This window comes from Erpetoichthys calabaricus, chromosome 4 (genome assembly GCF_900747795.2).
Source record: "Erpetoichthys calabaricus chromosome 4, fErpCal1.3, whole genome shotgun sequence".
In the NCBI taxonomy this organism is placed as follows: Eukaryota; Metazoa; Chordata; class Cladistia; order Polypteriformes; family Polypteridae; genus Erpetoichthys; species Erpetoichthys calabaricus.
In genome coordinates this window covers 110,627,977-110,652,028 of record NC_041397.2, presented here as the reverse complement: position 1 = coordinate 110,652,028, position 24,052 = coordinate 110,627,977, and the positions used below count along the sequence as shown (strand labels likewise).

General features: G+C 40.5%; 2 protein-coding genes across 2 annotated transcripts in view; one reads left to right on the top strand and one right to left on the bottom strand.

The window, feature by feature from the left end:
• tpt1 (tumor protein, translationally-controlled 1) overlaps window positions 1-24,052 on the top strand; it is a 1,004,241-nt gene that overhangs the window by 9,643 nt on the left and 970,546 nt on the right. The gene's annotated exons all lie outside the window — the stretch shown is intronic.
• Window positions 17,958-24,052, bottom strand: part of gtf2f2a (general transcription factor IIF, polypeptide 2a) — a 170,248-nt gene continuing 164,153 nt past the window's right edge. Inside the window, exon 8 of the mRNA XM_051926920.1 lies at window positions 17,958-18,504. Within this exon, the coding sequence (XP_051782880.1) occupies window positions 18,385-18,504 (120 nt within the window). The 3' untranslated portion in view covers window positions 17,958-18,384. The remainder of the gene's footprint in view (window positions 18,505-24,052) is intronic.

The window sequence follows — 24,052 nt, the reverse complement described above, 5'->3', positions numbered from 1 at the left end:
AGTAAACCATGGCAGAAAGGACAGCTTCACACTCCCGAAAACTTTCACATTCTGATGTAGCAGTTAATAGAATCTCTTAAAGATGCCGTCAGCTAAATAAACCTCAAGGACACCGAGCTGTTCTTACCAGTAAAACCCTTAAACAAGGCCTCGTACCTTTTTCACTTACGTTACAGCCTCATTACTACATTTTAATTTAAAAACAGTATTTTTTAAAATGAAAACTCTCTCTGTCCATGCTAGGGTTGTTATATTGTTTTTAGACTTTTATTTAACGATCAGGCTCTGTTCCCCATGGTTTTCATTATAAAATGCCAGAACTGGCTATGTATTTTTCTATTTTCTATAGAAACTTTAGAAAGCAATTTCACATGGCAAATATATGTACAGTGGCATGCAAAAGTTTGGGCACCCTTGCTTAAAATGTCTGTTACTGTGAGTAGCAGAGGAACTGATCACCAAAAGGCATAAAGTTAAAGATGACACATTTCTTTTCAGCATTTTATGCAAGATTAGTGTCCATCCATCCATCCATCCTCTTCCGCTTATCCGAGGTCGGGTTGTGGGGGCAGCAGTTTGAGCAGAGATGCCCAGACTTCCCTCTCCTTGGCCTTTTCTACTAGCTCTTCCGGGAGAATCCCAAGGCGTTCCCAGGCCATCCGGGAGACATAGTTCCTCCAGCATGTCCTGGGTCTTCCCTGGGGCCTCCTCCCGGTTGGACGTGCCCGGAACACCTCACCAGGGAGGCGTCCAGGAGGCATCCTAATCAGATGCCCGAGCCACCTCATCTGACTCCTCTCGATACGGAGGAGCAGTGGCTCTACTCTGAGCTTCTTCCGGATGACTGAGCTTCTCACCCTATCTTTAAGGGAGAGCCCAGACACCTTGCGGAGGAAACTCATTTCAGCCGCTTGTATTCGCGATCTCGTTCTTTCGGTCACTACCCATAGCTCATGACCATAGGTGAGGGTAGGAACATAGATCAACTGGTAAATTGATAGCTTTGCCTTACGGCTCAGCTCCTTTTTCACCACGACACACTGATGCAGAGCCCACATTACTGTGGACGCCGCACCGATCCGCCTGTCGATCTCCCGCTCCATTCTTCCCTCACTCGTGAACAAGACCCCGAGATACTTGATACCCACTTGGGGCAGGATTTTGTTCCCAACCCTGAGAGGGCACTCCACCCTTTTCCGGCTGAGGACCATGGTCTCGGCTTTGGAGGTGCTGATTCCCATCCCAGCCGCTTCACACTCAGCTGCGAACCGATCCAGAGAGAGCTGAAGATCACGGCCTGATGAAGCAAACAGGACAACATCACCTGCAAAAAGCAGTGACCCAATCCTGAGTCCACCAAACCGGACCCCGTCAACACCCTGGCTGCGCCTAGAAATTCTGTCCATAAAAGTTATGAACAGAATCGGTGACAAAGGGCAGCCCTGGCGGAGTCCAACTCTCACTGGAAACGTATTTTATACACCATAACAGTAAGGAAACCCCAAGTGATGCAAATTGCAAAGCTGTATAAATTCTCTGACACCTCAGACCTTGTCCTAACAATCAGCAGCCATGTTTCCTTGGTTTGTAATGTTAAGAAATTGCAGTGAATAGGAAAGGTAGAGGTCAAGTTGAGGTCTGGAAGACAAAGAAAACTTTAAGAAAGAGCTGCTCATTGGATTGCTAAAAAGGCAAATAAAAAACTACATTTGCAAAAGACCTTCAGGAAGTTTTAAGACTCTGGAGAGGTGGTGCACTGTTCTACTGAACAAATAGGACCTTCACAGTAGAGTCCGCTGAAGAAAACCTTTCCTGTGTCCTAGCCACATAATTCAGCACCTGAAGTTTGCAAATGAACATCTAAACAAGCCGGATGAATCTTGGAAACAAGTTCAGTGGACCAACAAAGTCAAAACAGAACTTTTTGGTAAATTTGGAGAAAAAAGGGTGCTAAGTTCCAGGAAAAGAACACCTCACTAACTATTAAGCATGGGTGTGGATCCATCATGTTTTGGGCTTGTGTTGCAGCCAGTGGCACAGGAACAAGTCATTGGTAAAGTGAAGAATGGATTCAAATAAATACAAGCAAATTCAAGAAGCAAACATCACACCATGCGTTTAAAAATTTAAAAAAGAATTTTAAAAAGAGGAAAGAGTTCTACAACAAGGTAACGGTCCAAAGCAAACCTTGAATTCTACAATGGAATACCTCAAGGGGTGCAAGCTCACTGTTCTGCCATGGCCCTCATAGTCCCCCGACCTAAACATCATTGAAAATCTGTAGATAGATCTCAAAAGAGCACTACATGCAAGACAGCCCAAGAATCATACAGAATTAGAAGCCTTTTGCAAGGACAAATGGGTGAAAATACCCTCAAGTAAGAACTGAAAGACTCTTTGCTGGCTACAAAAAGCATTTATCAGCCATGATACTTGCCAAAGGGCGTGTTATTAAGTACTGACCATGTTGGGTGCCCAAACTTTTGCTTCAGGCCTCTTTCAGTTTTTTGGTATTTTGTACCTGTGAATGATGGAAATAAAATAATCTTGTGTAACATATTACAGAAATTTGTCATCTTTAACTTTATGCCTTTTGGAGATCAGTTCATTATCTGCTCACTTAACTATTCACAGTAAAAGACATTTTAAGCAAGGGGGTACAAACTTTTGCTTCAGGCCTTTAATGACCTTTTGGGCACAGCCATCAGCAGTGTGTCTGTCTACGGAGAGAGTGTCGACCTTGTCGAGAGGTTTACTTACCTTGGCAGTGACATTCATGTCTCTGGTGACTCTTCCTATGAAGTCAGTAAATGGACTGGGAGAGCATGGGGGGGGGGGGGGGGGGGGGGGGGTCATGAGGTCGCTGGAAAGGGGCGTGTGGTGCTCCCAATATCTATGCAGAAGGACGAAGGTCCGAGTCTTTAGATGCTCCTTTTTTGCTATATGGTTGTGAGACATGGATGCTATCCAGTGACCTGAGACAAAGGCTGTGTCTCTTCGGAGAATCCTTGGGTGCCGCCGGTTTGACTTTGTGTCGAATGAGCTATTGCTCATGGAGTCCGAATGAGGCACATTACCTGCATTATGAGGGAGCGTCAGTTGTGCTATTATGGCTGTGTGGCGCGATTCCCCGAGGGTGATCCGGCTTGCGTTATCCCCATTGTTGAGGATCCGAGTGGCTGAACCAGGCCAAGGGGACACCCACGTAACACCTGGCTGTGGCAGATAGAGGGTCATTTCTGGAGGGTGGGATTGGCCCGTGTGTGCCAACCAGGATCCTGAGCTATTTCGTCATGTGGTTGGCACGGCAATGTGCTGTACTAGCGCATGCTCCCCAACCTGACCTTACCTCACGTTTTCATTTTTTTGGTATTTTGTACCTGCAAATGATGGAAATAAAAATGTCATCTTGCTTAAGATATCAAAGAAATGTGTCATCTTTAACTTTATGCTACTGGTCGGTGATCAGTTCATCTTCTGCTCCCTTAATTACAGTGCATCCAGAAAGTATTCACAGCGCATCACTTTTTCCACATTTTGTTATGTTACAGCCTTATTCCAAAATGGATTAAAATTCATTTTTTTCCTCAGAATTCTACACACAACACCCCATAATGACAACGTGAAAAAAGTTTACTTGAGGTTTTTGCAAATTTATTAAAAATAAAAAACTGAGAAATCCCATGTACATAAGTATTCACAGCCTTTGCTCAATACTTTGTCGATGCACCTTTGGCAGCAATTACAGCCTCAAGTCTTTTTGAATATGATGCCACAAGCTTGGTACACCTATCCTTGGCCAGTTTCGCCCATTCCTCCTTGCAGCACCTCTCAAGCTCCATCAGGTTGGATGGGAAGCGTCGGTGAACAGCCATTTTAAGATCTCTCCAGAGATGTTCAATCGGATTCAAGTCTGGGCTCTGGCTGGGCCACTCAAGGACATTCACAGAGTTGTCCTGAAGCCACTCCTTTGATATCTTGGCTGTGTGCTTAGGGCCATTGTCCTGCTGAAAGATGAACCGTTGCCCCAGTCTGAAGTCCTGACTAGTCTCCTGACTAGTTTACCAGTTCCTGCCGCTGAAAAACATCCCCACAGCATGATGCTGCCACCACCATGCTTTACTGTAGGGATGGTGCCAGGTTTCCTCCAAACGTGACGCCTGCCGTTCACACCAAAGAGTTCAATCTTTGTCGGAAGGCGCGGGAAAGTACGAAAGGCAATGGCGCCTACACAGCATGGTAAAACCCAACATAATACGGAAGGCGCAGGCGTTGCCGCCATATTGTGAGTGGCACTAATGCATAGTTAAGGCGCAGGCGTCACCGCCATATTGTGCGTGGCACTACTGCGGAGTGAAGTTAGGAATAATGTGCTGCTTGGGATCGTACAAAACGGCGAACGCGACCCACCGTCTGAAACTGCGGAGGCAAAGCAGGCACGGGTTCAAACCGAACGAGCTCGACTGACGGATATACGCCTACAACGCGCGTCTCAAACCGCAGATGCAGGGCAAGCACGGGTTCAAAACAACGCAAGCTCCTACAACACGCGTCTGAAACTACAGCTGCCCAGCGGGCACGGGTTCAAAACGCCGGGGGTAGGCGAGCGAAGCGAGCAGGGGGCAAAGCCCCCTTGTTTTTAATTAATTTGCAAAAACCTCAAACTTTTTTCATGTTGTCATTATGGGGTGTTGTGCGTAGAATTCTGAGGAAAAAAATGAATTTAATCCATTTTGGAATAAGGCTGTAACATAACAAAATGTGGAAAAAGTGATGTGTTGTGAATACTTTCCGGATGCACGGTATTCACAGTAACAGACATTTTAAGCAAGGGAGCTCAGTTTGTATGCCACTGTATGCCATGTTTGTGAAGAAATAACTTTGACTTGAAAAGTTCCAAACTTATTCTTTAAATGCGGCATTGGAAATTGTTTCATTATTCATCATTTTTCATTATTTCTGTAATTCTGTGGAAGCAGCAGAAAATTTGGTAACAGTGGTCCACTGGGTAAAGTAAGCAACTTTTATGTAGGTTTACACAAACAAGAAGGCTCCATGCAACACTCTTCATGTATCGTGCAGAAAGAATGCCAAGTGAACTGCGCCCAAGCATGTGTGACCACTGACCAACAGAAACAACTCTTAGAACACAACAGAGAGTATCATTAAAAACTAGTGGGGGGGGGGGGTCACTGATTGGGTGAATTTTCACGACAGAACTTCACTCAAGAGAGTGCTGTGGACAGGAATCTGAAATTGAGAAACCATACTCTGAATTCTTTTGCAAAGAAAAGCATTTCTGTTATTTTTTTTTAGCCGTAGTTTCCAACAAGAGGTCACTCTTAAATAACCTGAGGTCTAGTACGTCACCAATTCACATGCACTCCAGATGCTACACTCAAAGAAGACAATCATTGGTGACGCCAACATCGGAATCACTCCATCATTGATGTGACAAAAAGAATGTAAAAAACAACCCCAAACATAAGAACTCTGGAAAAAGAGAGGAGGCCATGCAGTCCATCACGCTTGTTGGTTTAGCAAATAGCATCTCAATCCAAAAATGACTGCAAGCAACTGGAGAGCATGGCATTATGGACTGAAGCTAACGGGAAGTTTAACTTTCCAGCAGGGATGTCAAACTCCGACCCTGGATTGTCAGTTTTTATTCCAGGCTTCCTGCTTCCCTAATTAGTGGTCAGTTACTGTTGCTAAAAGACAGGGTGCTTTTGTCATCACTTTGACTCGATTTTCAAGATTTAGGACACTTCACTGTTTCTTTTCTTTAACAAGAGGTAAAGAGATGACCAGTTGTCTCATTTCCACTAATGTGTCCAACTAACATCAAAGTAAAAGTGAAGCTGTTCCGGACAGAAGGAACAAAAAGGAAGTCAACCATTTTGGAAAATGATTGGTGTCACAAAGTGAGGGCCCTAACCATTTGTAGAGTGGAGTTCCATTAAAAGCATTTGAATTAAAAAAAATTGGTGGCCCCACCTAGGGAATTGAGTTTGTGAGCCAACGTAGCTGGTCGTCTGCTGGCTCGCTTTGAATCTCACTATTGTTTAGCTGCAGGACAAGGAATAAAGAAACAACTAAGAGCTGTGCATCTTAAATAGGGCTCAACTAAAATGACAGCAAAAGGCAAATACAGTAGGAGTTGATCATTGACGAAGAAAGTGGCTGGAATGAAAACCTGCAGCCATCGCAGCTCTCCAGGGTCTCAGTGTATAACTCTAAAATGGCACAAACTTGCCCACAGTACCTGCCCTATCTGAATACAGCACAAGGCAGGGCACACCCACAATCCTCTCAAAGGTCAGCATAGCAGCAAACAGTTCTATCCGTTATGGAGAACAGATGTCATTCTTAGCCAAATCTGCAATCAACAATGTGTCAGACAAAGATAAAAAAGAATGGCGCTTTGTGAGCAGACAAGAAGGCACTCTCTGTCTGCATGATGCAACAGTCTGGCTGAATGGCATCTGATAGAGGACCTCATTGTGGATCCGAGGAGACAGACTTGTGTGATCAACATCAATGGAGACGGAGCAGTGCTTTGGACTCCTGGTTTACAATGTACTGTGATGGCTCAGTGTTCCCAGTTCCATGCTCTGATTATGGTGTACTCTGATTTACTGTGTAGTTTGCTCTGTACTGTACATCACGCTACACTGCACTGGTCAGTCAGTGCCTGCGTGGAGTCTGCACATCCCACTATGTATACAGCCTTTCTCCACCTTCATCCCATAAACATGAATGTTAGGTTCATCGACTAGCGATGTGGGTATGTGAGACTCTGCCCTGCAAAGGACTGGCCTCCTGCCCAGGGATGGTTCTGCCCACATGATGTTTTGAAAATGGGTAAGAAAAAATGGTTTGATTTAATGATTCTCAGACTATAAACTTACACATAATGTATCTCTTCTGTGACATGACAGTAGCACAGCATGATTGGAGGATTTGCTGCCCCAGCACTGCTGACTTGGCCAGTCATCTGTTGTCCAAACCCAATTCTGGGATGCACACTATGGCTTTTCCTGCTTTCTGGTAGAAAAGTAAACAACTCTACGGTCTGCTACTGGAACTCCATGCTGCAAAAATGTATTATAAGCCTTTGGACAACTCCTCCAGTGTAAAACCTCCAGAAAAGGATGGAGTAAAAAGGTGTTGGCTTCTTATTGTGTAAAAGCAAATATCACAATACTCACAAACCCCATATCTAAACATGGGAATCCATTTGTATAAAACTTCCATCCATCAGTTACACTGGGCAAAAAAATATTTTGGTTCCTGAGCACTATTGGGTGTCTCTTATGGATTTTGACCTGCTGATCGCAAAAATCAGTCTGGAATGGATTGACCATAATTACTGGACTCGAGAAATCCAGGGCTCAGGTGCTAGAAGATGATGTGGACGAAGGGTAATGCCCTGAACCAATTTTGTGAGAGATTTTCCCTCATACTGCCACCTTCTTCTAATGACCAGTCTCCCTACACCAACCGTACTCCATCAACAATGCATACTACGTCAACTGGAATGGCCAGTGACAAGTCCACCTCTGACCATCAAGACCAAGTAAGGAGACAACTGAGGAAGCACCATATAGTAAAAGCTGTCCTTGAGGTCTTAAGGCCTGTACTGACCAACTTTGTGGTGTCCTGTGTCACCTGTTCAGTGTGTCCCTAAGACTTTAGAAAGTGCCACTGCTTTGGAAAACATCCAGCATTGTCCCTGTTCCAAAGAAGGCAGGCTCCTCTTCGCATAATGAGTACAGATCAATGGCACTTGCTTCTCACATCATGAAGACCGTTGACAGACTGGTCCTGCACTATACGAGTCCTCTTGTGGTAGACCATCTATACCCACAGAAGTTTGCTTATAGCATAAAGATTGGAGTAGGTCAATTATGCATCTGCTCCACAAGGCCTGTTCTCACCTGGAGAAAGCACTGTGAGGATTATGTTTTTTTATTTTTCCGACAGCTTCAATACCATCCAGCCATTCCTGTTAAGGGGTAAACTCAGAGATATTCAGGTGGATAAGCCTATGATGTCCTGGATAATGGACTATCTGTCCGGCAGACTGCAGTTTGTGAGTCTCAAGAACCATATGTAACACTGGAGCACCACAAGGAACAGTCCTGTCTCCTTTTCTCTTTACTCTGTACACCTTCTTCTTCTTTCGGCAGGTCTCGTTAGGGTTTGTCACAGCGGATCATCTTCTTCCAGATCTTTCTGTCATCTGCATCTTGTTCTGTTACACCCATCACATGCATGTCCTCTCTTATACTGTGGATAATCACAGTCAAAGCATGATGTAACAATCATTAAGTCTTAGCCAAGACATTCATTCTCATCTTTGGTGAATTAAAATTCTACAATATTTGCCATTCCAAAATCATCATCATCTTCTTTCAGCTGCTCCCGTTAGGGGTTGCCAGAGCGGATCATCTTCTTCCATATCTTTCTGTCCTCTGCATCTTGTTCTGATACACCCATGTCCTCTCTCACCACATCCATAAACCTTCGCTTAGGCCTTCATCTTTTCCTCTGCCCTGGCAGCTCTATCCTTAACATCCTTTTACCAATATACTCAGCATCTCTACTCTTCACATGTCCAAACCAACACAATCTCGCCTCTCTGACTGTCTCCCAACCGTCCAACTGGAGCCTATGGTGTCCTGGATAATGGACTATCTGTCTGGCAGATTGCTGTTTGTGAGTCTCAAGAACCATACGTGAGCAACACTGGAGCACCACAAGGAACAGTCAGGTCTCCTTTTCTCTTCACTCTGTTCACTGAGGACTACAGATATAACACCAAGTAATGTCACTTGCAGAAATTCTCAAGATGATTCTTCACTTATGAAGTGTATTGACAAGGGTGATGAGACAGAGGCGGACGAGTCAGGAAGAAAAGTTTGCTTCTTGGAGCTGAAAGAATTGTCTGCAACTTAACATCAGAAAAACCAAGGAAATGCTTATTCACAACAAAATGTATGTAGAATGGCTCATGGGGACTGCACTGTAACTGCCATGTCAGAACTTTTCTTTCTTTATAATCATTCTGGTGATCTGCTCAGGCCATAGTGTGTATTTCTATACATTTATTTAATAAGCTAATTTATTGGCCAAATCTCCCCCCTGTGGACAAATAAGAGTTAGAGTGTTAGGAAAATAATACAGAGACAGAACAAACTATGACATAGGTTTTTTTTCAATAGCATATTTTGTGATTTTCTCTCATATTATAAGTGCCTTAAACAAACTGCTAAGGGGCACAAAGTCTCACAGTGGCAAACAAGGCAAGCCAAGAATAAAGAGCTGCTAAAACAAAAAAGCGCATATACAAAAAAAGTGTCACAATTATTTGTCTAAATAACACAGTCTTATTTTCTAAAGTGAATTTGAAACAACTGACCATGTGTTGTAGAGACAAAATCAAAGTCATATGCTCACAGCAAAGGTTTATGGGGCACAGGGAGTGGCCAGCAGTGGTAAACATTAATTTAAAAAAGTATGGGTATGTAACTTGTGGACAGCAACAACCCATGAATGTCTCGGTTTGGGTTTGTATATTAGTGAAATCTTGCAAGTTGTTATTTCATTACTGTTCTTCCTTTAAGGTTTCATAATGGTAACTTTTAAAATTAAGTGAGATATACTGTTATTCTGAATGTAAAGGAACTTGACATTTATGAAATCTCCTTACTGACACTCTGAAGTGAAAGTCAGCCACCTAGAACAGCTCAAACAAGACAGTTTGTGTATGAGAAACAGAGTGAGACAGAGAGTGCACACACTCTCCCTGACGTCCTCCTCCTCCTCCTCATTCTTTTCTCTCCCTATGATAGTTGCCAGTACTCTGCCTGCACATTGTTCAGACCCGGTTTTGTTTTTAATTTTTCATTATTTGAATACATGCTTTTTTTGTAAGTTTTTCATTGCAGTGGTGGTTTTGAATTATGCAGAATTCAAATTTAGCAACAGTTTTATTTTCGGAATATATTTTTGATTATTAAAATAAGCATGCATCATTTCTGACACCCTCTTTGTTCCTCATGGGTGTTGCCATTTTGGAGCACTAAGAAGACACAACATTGTTTGAACTTATTTAAGTATGACAAGAACAAAAAAGCAAATTCTGTAGGCAATAATATAACATCCTTAGGTAGTCAAGCTCAGGCTTAGTGGGGACTGAGCAGTATTGAGCACAGGGTAGGAACTTACCCCAGACTGGGCACCCCTGAACACTCATCCACACAGTGTAAATTCACTGAGAAAAACTGGAGTAATGAGAAAAGGTCCATGGACACACAGGAAGAATGTTAAAACTCCCATGATGCATCTTGAGTTGTGAGGTAGTAATAGCTTACTACTGCACCACCAATACAACAAACAAGTTGGTTACATTTTCAGAATATACTTTGTCATCATCAGTCTTTCTTGACTGGAGAAGTGGACTCACCAATTCCCTTCACTTTTCCACACTCTAGTGGGCCTTGAGATGGCTGTATAGACCCAATCACGATTGATCTTCCCTAGAGCATTTTGTACATTGAAAGGTCGGTGGATCCATGGTGCCCTCTGCTATGGCCGCTAATTAGGGTTTTCTTCGCTCCCTTGGATATTCCTTTGCCTTCATCTGCTGGCTTTTGAAGACATGGCGGTTGATTTTTTGAAGCTGGGGCAATCATTGGCAAGAACCTATCAGGTGGTCCTTGAAACTCTCGAGTGGCTTACCCCGGGCCTTACTCTTGCTTGGCAACTCAGAGTACAGGGCGAGTTTGTGAAGCTTCAGGCATTTGATGACATGGCCAACCCATTGCAGGTGATTATTGTCTCAATGCAGATCATACTAAGGTAAGGTTAATATTAATGTTAATAATGTTATTGATAACATCTTGCATTCTTGGCCAGAGAGCATGTTTAACCCTTGCGGTTTATGAACAAAATAGCAATACATTCAGTAATTGATGAATGCTGATATTGCTTCAGTGCATCATCGTTATCACATTCATTATGGCCAAACATGGTGCATATATTATGAGTTAGAAATTACTAAAAACAATACATAAAAGACCATCCACAAATACATTTTTTAATCTACCATGCTGTCACACACGTGCACACTGAGGACAGCTTAAAGGCTCTGGTGGTAGTAATTCCTCTCCAATCCACAAGACAAAGCTGCTTACTAATGCCTCTTCTTTTCCTTGCTCTGCAGACCGGATGCGTCACTTCCAATGCATGTCCCCCTGGACCCACCTCTTTCTGCTTGACCTGTAGTTAACTGGAAGTGCCACCATCTTGGGTGGTCACTTTAAGACCCACATCTATAAAGATAACTTTTTGCCCTTTTTTAATGCCTTTATAACCCATGTTTATTTTAAAATATACAGGGCGTGCCTGTGGGTTCCCCAGAACCTTTAAGATTGTCTGTGTTTTTTCGTTACACTGTCTAATTCATTTCAGTTTTCACAGAGACCAGTGTCTATTCCACCAGCACTAGGCACAAGGAAAGAAATGGCCTGAACAGGAAGATGTATGAAAGTGACTTTGTAATTTTAATGAAATTTCATATTTTGTTTCTTCTTTGCCACAGTAATTGTTGCACCTTTAAATTATGAGAACCTGAAAGAGAGACCCAGGAAGTATTTTATGAGGCAGCTCAAGTGTCAGTAGGAATAGAAAGATCACTTCACTTACCTCAGCAGACAGTAGTAAATGACATGTTTTTTTGGAATTAAAATGGAACCTAACACATCTCATATTTTTCCTGATAGTTTAACCAGCCCAAAAATACTATAAGATACAATTAAAAGTTGCTCTAAATATTATACTGAAGTGAAAAATTCAGGATTTACACAAGAACTAGCATAACACCTTTCTTGGAGAGCCACCTAATACAGAGCTGTGCCTCCATTTACCTTCATAATAGCCTGTATTCTTCATAACAGTTGTATTAAGATATAGCAAATGACTGATGGCCTACATTGACACCCAAAAGTCTCACAGCTGTGGGTAGCTGGCTGATGGGGAATGTCTACACAGAACAGATTTTTTACTTGCATCACATAGGCATTGTGTTGACTAAGTAGGGCACTGTCTTAAGCTCAAATCATTGTAACATTCCTGTAGCCATTCCAGGACTTTCATCCTCCTGTGGCACGTTGCACCCATCTGAAGAAAGCCCACACTGCCGCTGTGAAGGGAAGCACTTGGTGAATTGCAGTGTTCAGATATCTTGTGTGATTCAGAAGCTGTAGTATTCACATCAGGTGACCCAATGTTTCTCACAAAAACACAGGCCACACCATTATAATGCGACTATCATGGACACCTGGGGGTAGGGGGAATTTCATCCTATCTGTGTAAATCAGTAAGAACTGTGATTCACCAGATTAGGTAAGATTTTTCTAAAGTTTGAATAACACAGTATTTATATTCTTTATATCACTTCAAACATAACTTTTTGTTTATTGTTGAAGGAGAAGAATTAATCTGAGTTGCAGACTTCCATATGCTATACTTGACAATGTATGCGGAACCTGCACTGGCTCCCTGTGGCTGCCCGCATCAGGTTCAAAACCCTAACACTTGCCTTTAAGGCCAAAACTGGAACTGCACCACCTTACATATCAGCACTGGTTAAGCAGCGTGTCACTTCTCGCTCTCTCAGAACATCAAGCACTGCTCGTCTCGAACCACCCTTACTTAAAAGAAGAGGACGACATGCATCAAGACTCTTTGCAGTGTTGGCTCCTCAGTGGTGGAACGAACTTCCTCTTGCTGTACGAACAGCGGAGACCCTCACTGTCTTCAAACGTCATCTGAAGACACACTTCTTTAAACAGCACTTGGGGGACTAAAGTCCCCATACTTTTTTCTACCCTTTCTCTTTAAAAAAAAAAAAAAAAAAAAAATTTTGTACTAAACTTACTCTTTTCTTCTAGCATGGTTTTGTGTACAACTTGGTCAGCGGTAACTTGTTTAATGACAGTAGATTTAATCCTAGCCTAAAAAGATTGAAGAACAGTCGTAGACTACTAAGCACTGTTGTAAGTCGCTCTGGATAAGAGCGTCTGCTAAATGTTGTAAATGTAAATGTAAATGTACAGTACAATGAGTTTTGTATTCTGATATATTTTGGGAGGGAACTCTGACACCACCATATGTAAAAAAAAAACAAACAAAAAAAAAAACAGCAGAGCTAATGTCCATGATTAGCTCATGTCAGTGAGTCAGGCATACAGTACTGAAAGTCCCTATCATTCGATCCCCCTGAATTGCACACACGCACGCACGCGCGCACACACACACACACAAACAGACAGACATGTAAATCTAGTGGTGTCTGCCTCATGTTTTTTAGTACCATTGTCGGAACCATGAAAATGAATGAATAGTACAGTATGCATGCTAAAATACACTAAATACACTGATGAGAGCTCTGAAATGCGTTGGCTTAACAGCAAAGCTACAGTAGATGTTTCTTGCTTTTATGTATTAAATAACCTTCAGCAGAATCACTTCAGCAGTTTTCCTTCTATCCAGTTTCACCTTAATCAGATTCCATTTTAAGTAGAGCTTTTTCACTTCTGGTTAGAGGATGCATTCAATGGAAGAAGTATACCTGGTGAATGATTGCTCTAGGCTAATGTAGTGCATATAACAAAGTGAACAGAAACTTAGGTTCTCACTAAGCCAAATCAGTTCAAGAATACTGGCATGATATGCTATTCTAAATGAAGAGATATAAAAATCAGCTATTTTTTATGCAACTGCAACAATATTTTTTTGCATAAAATATGTAAATATAAATATTATGGCAAATATAACAATTACTCAACCCTTCTGGGGTTAGTTTGTTAGAGATATTTGGTCACTAGATAAATGAAAATTACAAAAATGTTTCATCTTTATCTTTTGCTTAAATCACCATGTGTCTCTGGATGGTCACCTACTGTAGTACAGGCACATTACGGTGTCTGCCTTACATACGGAGGAGTGTTTCGTTTATAGACCTGTATCCCTGCTCTGATTACCTCAAATGTTTACAGCTTAATTTTTTTACTCAGTTGTATTCAGCCATCCATGTTCTAAACTTGCTCAGTCTAATTCAGAATCGGCCCTTTGTCTTTCTTGGTGTTTTCAGGTACAAGGCAAGAACAGATCACAGACAGTGAACTAGTTTACTACAGGATACTACCATATGCTTAACCACACACACTCATACTCAGTTAGTTTATAGGTTTATATTGTGATTACTGTCATGTGTACAGAGTACAATGAAATTCTTAACTTGCGTGTATTAATCAACCTACAAAACATTCCCACCATTATAAGCGAGTATAACCACCTTACCTCAAACTGCAATCTTATTTACCTGAAATAAATTAAGAAACAAGAATCAACATTGCCCTTTGAATTAGATCAACACAAGTCTGATTTGATAATATTGTGAATATATAACAACCTTGAAATTCTGTCTTCTTTTTCTGAAATAACTTAAGCAACATGAATCGACACTGCCCAATGAATGAGTTAAACACAAGTTTATTTGCCAATACTTTTCACAGGCCACAACTGAATAAATCAAAAGTTACATCTTCCTGAAAATTTAGATTATGTAAGGCAAACAAAAATGCATATATTATATAAAGATGATTTTTATTATTTAAATATATAAGTTGAAGCCATCCCCACCTAACATACATATCTTTGTACAGGGTGAGCCAAAAAGTACCACCACATTTCAAACATTTATTCTACAAAAACGTGACAAGATAAAATAAATTTCATTATGACACAAGAAAGAGTATACAAAATAGATTTTTTTCACTGTGTTTTAAAAATGATGTCTTGAAGGTGGTGGCCATCATTAGTGATAAACTCTTCGATACGATTTCTTAATCGCATGACTCGTTCGGTCATTTCAAGGAGAATAGCGTCCATGAGGGCTTCAAGGATTTGAGGTCAGTGCGTGTATACCTTCGACTTGAGATAGCCTCACAAGAAGAAATCGCACAGAGCAAGATCAGGTAAAAGTAAAGGCCACCTGACATCGTCGCACAGGGAGATCAGCTTCCCTGGAAACATCTTCCACAAAACTTACATGGATCTCCGCGCTGTGTGAGCTGTTGCTCCATCCTCTTGGAACCACTCATCCACCAAATCCATTTCTTTCAGTTGGGGCCGCAAAACGTTATCTAGCATTTTAATGTAACATTCTGAGGACGGCCTGGAGTTTTCAGAGAAACGCTTGTCACAATGGTAATGTAGATAAAGTGTTCTTTTTTTTTTGTTTTTTAAAATAAGCATTTTTACATGAAGTCAACAGCTCATTCTAGTTCATAGAAAATTATGCTGGTGTCATCATGCTTCTAGTGACAACTTTTGAGGGAGAGGTCCGAGTTCTTTCTAAAGAGTACAGAATTGTCCTCTAGAATCCCTTTGATATAGAACAGGGTGAATTCGGCCTCTGTGCTCCAGACACTACAATTAAAAGCATTAAAGTCATAGAAGACATTCTGGAGACACAACAATCACTTCACAACACACAGAATGGTAAAATGAAATGACAAGAATCATATTTTCTCTGCAAAATGCTTCTTTGAAAATGCTTGAAATTTGATTGAGAAACACTGGAAAATGCTTGGAAAGACACCTGCAAAACGGCCAAAGAATGCTTGAAAAGGCCATTAAAAACACAGAAAAATCACCAAACAAATAATGGAAATTTACATCACCCTGTGCTGGCTTTTTTAGATGTTCTTTAGCAAAGCCCAGTCTAGCCTTTCTATTCTTGAGACTTAAGAGTGGCTTGCATCTTGCAGTGCACCCTCTGTATTTACTTTCATGCAGTCTTCTCTTTATGGTAGACTTGGATATCGATACGCCTACCCCCTGGAGAGTGTTGTTCACTTGGTTGGCTGTTGTGAAGGGGTTTCTCTTCACCACAGCTGTTCAGCTTCACCACCACTGTTGTCTTCTGTGGACGTCCAGGTCTTTTTGCATTGCTGAGCTTTCTAACCTCCGGTCCCCCAATGATAACATCACTCTCCCATTATCCATCACAACTTTCCCCATCATCATTTCATCACTTCCTGTTCCCCGTTATAAATTGTCTGACTTGCTTTAATTTTAGTGTCTGTTGTACTGGGAAGAAAACACTGACGTTTTTTCATTTGCTTTACAGTATATGGGGCCTAAAAACCCCAAACCTTTATACTTGTGTGTGCTTTTTTATTACACTATACAACAAGCAATCCTGAAACAACTAATTTGAAGAATTTTAAGAAAAAAAAATAATCTGATGAATCCTCATAGGATAGTGAAAGACTGCACCAAAACATCAATAACACAACTGTGAACTGTTATAATACAGGTTAATTCAGAATTCACTGATTGAAAGGGGGTACAGGGAAAATGTAATTATCCTCTCACTAAAATAGTGATTCTAATGACATGCCACAGCTCCTATAGCACTTCAGAGAATAGAATAGTCTATTCACTGAGAGCTGAAGCAATTTATTTAATTAAAGAAACAGTAGTAACTTACCTCTAATTAGAAATTGTACTTAAATGAATGCTAGAAACTCCGTTATCCCTCAAGGCTGAATTAAATAACTGCCCTCTTCTGTGACAGTAGCTAAACACAAGTACCAAAGATAATGAAAGAATACATGAGATTTCGAAAATAGGGAAGAAATTAATAATGACAGAATAAGGAAACAAATATAAACTGAAAGCACAAGGTTATAAGATGAGACGTACTGGTATGAATTGCTAATACATTCTGAAACAAACTGCAATAACAAAAATATGATGATGTGATTGTCAAGTTTTTGCTATCTGCTAAAGTATCATATTATTGCCATACTAATGGAATAACACATTACACTGTCAAGGATGGTGATTATTTCAGAATTTTTCTAATTATACAAATACATTAACAGACTCACTGCACTGCAGTGTCAGATACAATAAGTATCCAGGGTTTAGGTGGCATGCCTGTCAAGAACTGTTGTTGATGTGAAAAAGTTAGGATTTGCAATAGTAGGTAACGATTTCTTATTTATATAGTATGTTTTGGTACACATAGAATTGGATGGACTATATCTGATAATCCCACTCAGATGACAGCAATTCATGATTATAAGTGAGACATAACAGTTGACCACTCCAGTGTATAAAGCATCTTCACTCAAAAATTATTCCCTAATTTTTGGTGTTAGTCAATGTTTTATTTAATACATGACTTCATTCTCATTTTCAACCTTATATTGGGATTATATAGTCCTTGGCCCTAGTGTGTGCTTGGTGTGTTTGTGTGTGTCCTGCGGTGGGTTGGCACCCTGCCCAGGATTGGTTCCTGCCTTGTGCCCTGTGTTGGCTGGGATTGGCTCCAGCAGACTCCCGTGACCCTGTGTTCGGATTCAGCGGGTTGGAAAATGGATGGATAGTCCTTTTCACATTGTTAACACAAATATTTCCCTAATTTTTGGTGTTAGTCAATGTTTTAATTAATACTTGACTTCATTCTCATTTTCAACCTGATATTGGGATTATATAGTCCTTTTCACATTGTTAACACAAATATTTAATTTATATAAAGATATAATAGTTCAAGACCCAGAAGTAAGTTTATGTTCCATATGTCTAAATATAAAAAGAAAAAACTCTACTTGACCAACAGTTAGACTTTGATATAGTTGACCAGTGTGGTGTAATAAGCCAATCCCTGTGTACTAAATAAACCATGTGCTCATTTTATCAAACTCAAATGATTCTTCTGAGTCTCACATTTCACATCAAATACAAAAACCCAGCAAATGTATATCAATTCTTCCATCCATTGTTCAACTGAGTTAATGTAGTTTAAAGTTGCTGGAGAAAGAGTCTGCCACAGCAACACTAGGCATAGGGCATGAGTCAACACTAGAAAGGGCAAGCAAATGAACAAAAATTTTAAAATGATATGCAAGTGTCAAATGATCTGAAACAATTGCAGAAAACCAAACTCTTTGACAGGTCTGGCTTTTGTGTTTATAACAAACAGCATTCAAAATATTTAACAAAGCTAAAAACAGACATTTCACCAGCGTCTTTCTCGTTTGTATGTTTATTACTTCAAGAACAGATTCTCTAAAATAAAATTTCTTGTTCTTCGAAGGTTATTTACATTTACAGACTGCTGCATTTCATAAAAAGGCAATGTAAACATTACTACCTTGCAAACAAATTAACAAAAAAATATAAAAGGAGATGACAATGCTGTTTTTTCTATATATTCTAAAAGAAATATGTTACAAACTTTAAGAGTGTTATATTATGTAGTTATTGGTGTCCTCCTAAACCAGGATTCATTCACTCCACCTAATCACTCTTCTCTTCACCCTGATAATGCCTGTATTCCGGCTTAAGCTCCCATGTGTTCTTATGCGTGCCTTTGACATTGTAGATTCCTATTTCCCGTAAAATCTCTTTCAGATAGATCTAGAAATAAAATAACAACATATTAAACCCTCTGTGACTGCAATGCATAACTTTGAATGTCAAGTAGCTGAGCTGCACTTTACTTATAAAAACAGTAAACCAGTAAATTTGCAGTATACTTTTATTTCTGCATCTTTGAAGGAAGGGCATTAATCAGTAAATTACCTCTTTGTATAAATGATTAAACTGAACATCACCTAGGTTTGGTAGCTTTTCTACTGATTAAGGTACTCATAAAAAATAAGTTAAGGAGTACAGCCTCATGAGATAACAAATTAATAGAAATATGCGTATGCAGTTTATATGAAAACATGTCTGGTCAACAATATTTACAATAACACTGAACAAACAATTTTTTTCAAAAGTTTTGCTCCTTGAAAATTTTTGATTATTATGATTAACAACTTCAAGTTCAATGCAAGTTTAATTCCAGATTGACTGTATCATGCAGGAATTTGAAGAAACATGAAATTAACTTTTATTGAATTTAGCATGTTTAATTGCTAAATGATGCCGACAATCTGAATTAGTTCAAATGAACTAATATGTTTTGCTGTCACTTTTAATTTGCACTCAGCACCTGATGCTTCTCATTTTAGTGCCCAACAATAGTCAGCCAGCACTGATGGATAGCTCGTCTTGATACCACTTTTCCTTTGATGTAATGTTCTTGTAAAACTTTTCACCATGTTCGTCACTGACTGCACCAAGTTTATCAGGGAAGAAGTCCAAGTATGTATGAAGAAAATTAATCTTTGGTGACATGTTGCACTTTATGGTTTTTTTATGCTTGAAGCATGTTGTCAACCAGCTAGGCAGAGTTTGGTGCTTTGTAGTTGCTAAGAAAACTCTCAATAACATTCCTGAATGTCCTTCATTCAGTTACCTCTGGCCCTACTAGCAGAAGTGCTTGTCATTGATAATGTGTTTAATTTGTGGCCCAACAAAAATGTCTTCCTTAATCTTGGCTGTCAGTTAGGCCTATTTGTGGAAACATCTGTCTCAAGCATCAAAAATTTTCACCTTCCCTGTTCAATTCTGTCACATTAGTTTTATCAGTGCAGGTTTTATGTGAAGAGGAGACAAAAATATCTTTATTAGGTTGACAAATGGTCTATATGCCACATTTTTCTGCCATGGAACCAAATGCTAATAGGGCAACCAGTTCTTTTTAATGTAATGAGACTCATGAGACTAATGAGCTTTAGCATGGCTGACCCATTCACAAATTAAACAAAAGAAATTGGCATATTCGAACTACATGGCTAGTAGCAATGCAAATACTTTTAGATTACTTGGCGAGCGACGCCCCCTAGTGTGTATATTATATTTTGTTTACATATGTTTATTATTTTCTTTAGGAATCCTGCAAGCACTTTTAGTTTTCATTGTGTAGGATAAGAACTGGCATCCTGGCTGGGGAGGAGCATGTTTTATTACCCAGAGAGGAGACCCAGGAGGAACGATGGCTGGACTGGCTGGCTAAACGAAAAGATAATTTGTGCCCAGCCGATATAAAATAATGGATGGAAAAGCAGAAGCCGGAACTTAGGAGCAGTTCCATACCCCATATGGGTAAGTGGCAAGCTTGTGTGGCAGCCCAGCTGGGAGACCTGCAGGGGTGCTTGTGCGTTGAAGTCCCTGGGTGTCAACAGAGGGTGCTGTCAGGGGAGGATCTCCCTACTTTCATTACAGCCCAGAAATGCTTCCAGGGAGACACGGCATTGCACCGGAAGCATTCCCGGGCCCGGCTTCAAAGGGCGCCCGCTGCCTCACATCAATAAGTCAGAGTTGTGAGGCTGTGGGAACACTCAGCTGGAGGAGAAAGGAGAAAGATTTGTAAAATTACTGTGTATTTTAGCTGATTTCTGAAAGGTGCTTTGGAGTGAATAAATATCTTTTTATTTTATTCTATTAACATGTGTTGTATTTCTGTGACTGTGGTTTGGGGCTCTATGGAATCCCCTTGTGGTCACAACTGATATAGGCAGATGTGTATTAGAAGTGGGTTCAAATTGTTCTACTATGGTGTGGATGGAAGGAGAAATGGGGTAGGGGTTATACTGAAAGAATAGTATTTCAAAAATTTTGGATAGAGTGTTGAAGTTGGAAATTGAAGGTGTGATGATGAATGTTATTAATGCATTTGCCCTGCAAGTTGCATGTGTGATGGATGAGAAAGAGATTTCTGGAGTGAGTTGCATGAAGTGGTAGAGAGTGTACCCAAGGGCAAGAGAGTGATAATTGGAGCAGATTTCAATGGACATGTTGGTGAAGGAAACAGAGGGGATGAGAAGGTGATAAGTAGGGATGGTATCAAGGAGAGGAATGAAGGTCACCTGATAGTGGATTTTGCAAAAAGGATGGACATGGCTGTGGTGACTACGTACCTTAATAAGAGGGAGGACAACAGGGTGACATCCAAGAGTGGTGGGAAATGCACACAGGTGGATTATATCCTATGCAGGAGGGTTAGTCTGAAGGAAACTGGAGACTGCAAACATGGGTGGCAGGGGAAAGTGTAGTTAGGCAGAATAGGATGGTGTCTGTAGGATGATGGTGGAGATCAAGAACAGGAGGAGAGTGAAGGCAGAGCCACTGATCAAATGGTGGAAGCTGAAAAAGGAAGACTGTAAGGTGGACTTCAGGGAGGAGATAAGACAGGCATTATGTGACAGTGAAGAGTTACCAGATAGCTGGGCCACTACAGCAGAAGTGGTAAGGGAGACAGCTAGATTGGTGCCGGGTTCTGACTTCTGGATAGAGGAAGGGAGGACAAAGAAACCAGGTGGTGGAATGGGGAAGTACAGGAGAGTATACTGTGGAAGAGGTTGGCTAAGAAGTGGGATAGTCAGAGATGCAGAAAGTAGACCAGAGTACAAGAAGATAAGGTATAAGACAAAGAGAGAGGTGGCGAATGATAAAGATAAGGTGTACAATGAGTTGTATGAGAGCTTGGACACTAAGGAGGGAGAAAAAGACGTGTACCGATTGGCTGGACAGAAACACCAAGCTGGGAAAGATGAGCAGCAGATTATGGTGATAAAGGATAACAATGGAAATGTAGTCGCAAGCGAGGAGAGTGTGTTGAGCAGATGGAAAGAGTACTTTGAGAGATTGACAAATGAAAAGAAAGAGAGAGAGAGAGAAGGGTGCATGATTCTTAGATAGTCAATCAGGAGGTGCAATGGATTAGCAAGGAGGAAGTAAGGACAGCTAAGAAGAGGATGAAGAATGGGAAGGTTGTTGGTCCAGATGACATACAGTACCTGTGGAAGCACAGGGGTGTTTAGGGTAGATGGCAGTAGAATTTCTAACCATTTTGTTGAATGCAAAGTGTAGGGAAAGAGTAGTGGAAGCTAGGTTAAGAAGGGAGGTGATGCAGCGGTATGGTCTCATGCTAGGAAAGAGCAGTACAGATGCAATGTTTGCTCTGAGGGTGTTGATGGAGAAGTATAGAGAAGGCCAAAAAGGAGTTACACTGTGTCTTTGTGGACCTAAAGAAAGTATATGACAGAGTGCCTAGAAAGGAGTTGTGGTATTATTATGAGGAAATCTGGAGTGGCAGAGATGTCAGAGTGGTATAGGATATATACAAGCAAAACGTGACGTGGTGACATCTGTGGTAGGAGTGACGGATGCATTTAAGGTGGAGGTGGGATTACATCAAGGATCGGCTTTCTCAGGGGAGATTAGACAGGAGTTCCCATGAACTATGATGTTTCCAGATGACATTGTGATCTGTAACAAGAGTAGGAAGCAGCTTGAGGATACCCTGGAGAGGTGGAGATATGCTGTAGAGAAGACAGGAATGAAGGTCAGTAGAACCAAGACAGAATACATATGTGTAAATGAGAGTGAAGTCAGAGGAATGATGATGATGCAGGGAGTAGATTCCATGAAGGTGGATGAGTTTAAATACTGGGGATTAACAGTACAGAGTAACCTGGAGTGAGGAAGAGAGGTGAAGACGACAGTGTAGGCAGTGTGGAGTATATGGAGAAGAGTGTCAAGAGTGATTTGTGATAGATAGGTACCGGTAAGAATGAAAAGGAAGGTGTACATGATGGTAGTGAGACCAGCTATGTTATATAGGTTGGAGACGGTGACACTGACAAAAAGTCAGGAGACATGGCTGGAGGTGGCAGAGATAAAGATGCTAAGATTTGCACTGGGTGTGATGAGGATGGACAGGATTAGAAACAAGTACATTAGAGGGTCAGCTCAGGTTGAATGGTTTGGAGACAAAGCCAGAGAGGCAAGATTGCATTGGTTTGCACATGTACAGAGGAGAGATGCTAGGTATATTGGGAGAAGGATATTAAGGATGGAGCTGCCAGGCAAGAGGAAAAGATGAAGGCCTAAAAGTAGGTTTATGGATGTGGTGAGAAAGGATATGCAGGTGGTGAGTTTGACAGAGAAAGATGCAGAGAACAGGAACATATGAAAACATGTGATCCGCTAATGTGATCTCTAATGGGAACAACGTGGAAAAGAAGAAGACAGCACATGTTCATTCCTTTGTTCAGATTTCACAAGAAGTAGTGCTATGATGTTTCATGTTACAGGGACTATGATAATTGCAGTTGCAGATCCCCCTGTTCTGATTGCAGAAAAATGTAAACATTTTTTTACTCAGGCTTTATGCATATGGTGGTGTGTTCTTTATACTATGACGGTTTTCCTAAATTTAGATTTAAAAAATTGTAATATATCACCTTGCTTACAGTATCGAAATATACTGAATCGTAACCCATGAATTGTGATACGTATCTAATACACAGCTTTACTGTTAAAGGATAAATTCTCTTCCGTTGAACTTAAACAATGGCAGAATCACGACAGAACTGCCATTGTAGTATTTCTTCTAAACATAATAACCCTTTTCTGAATTTTATAAATGCTTTTCCATGAATGAAACACAGTATAGATATTAGATCCAAATGAAATGGAGTGGAAAAAAACAGGTTACCTTTAACTGTTAGTTTGCTGGCATAAGAAAGTTAACAGACTAACATTAGTAATTATAAAAGAATTCTATCACTGACATTTTACCATCTTTGTCCAGTTTTGATGGCTTTGCTATGTAGTGCTTATGAACAATGCTTCTTACATTGCAAAAATCAATTATAAGTAGAAACAGAGAAGCAGAATACATGCTTTTCCATTTCCTGTAAACTAAGTAGATTTACCCATCAATGCATTACTTCTGAATTTTAAAAAAGGGCTATCATCTTTCTCTCGTGAATTTACTGTTATCAGCATGACAAGGTACTATTTCTGAAACGATATCTAAGGCAGACATCTACGGTTTAACAGATGTATAATAGTTCTCCATTTCAAATACAAGCAAATGAAAATAAATTGTGCCTTTTTCTTATACCACAAGGTGGCAGTTGCCCCCATATTATTCTATAATATTCCACAGACATTTTTTAAAGAATATTTTTTTCTGAAAAAGAAAATAATAAATATTTTATTATTTATTACTTAGTGATACAGTATCAGTTGTCATAGTAATAATGCATACATGCACCAAAAATAAATT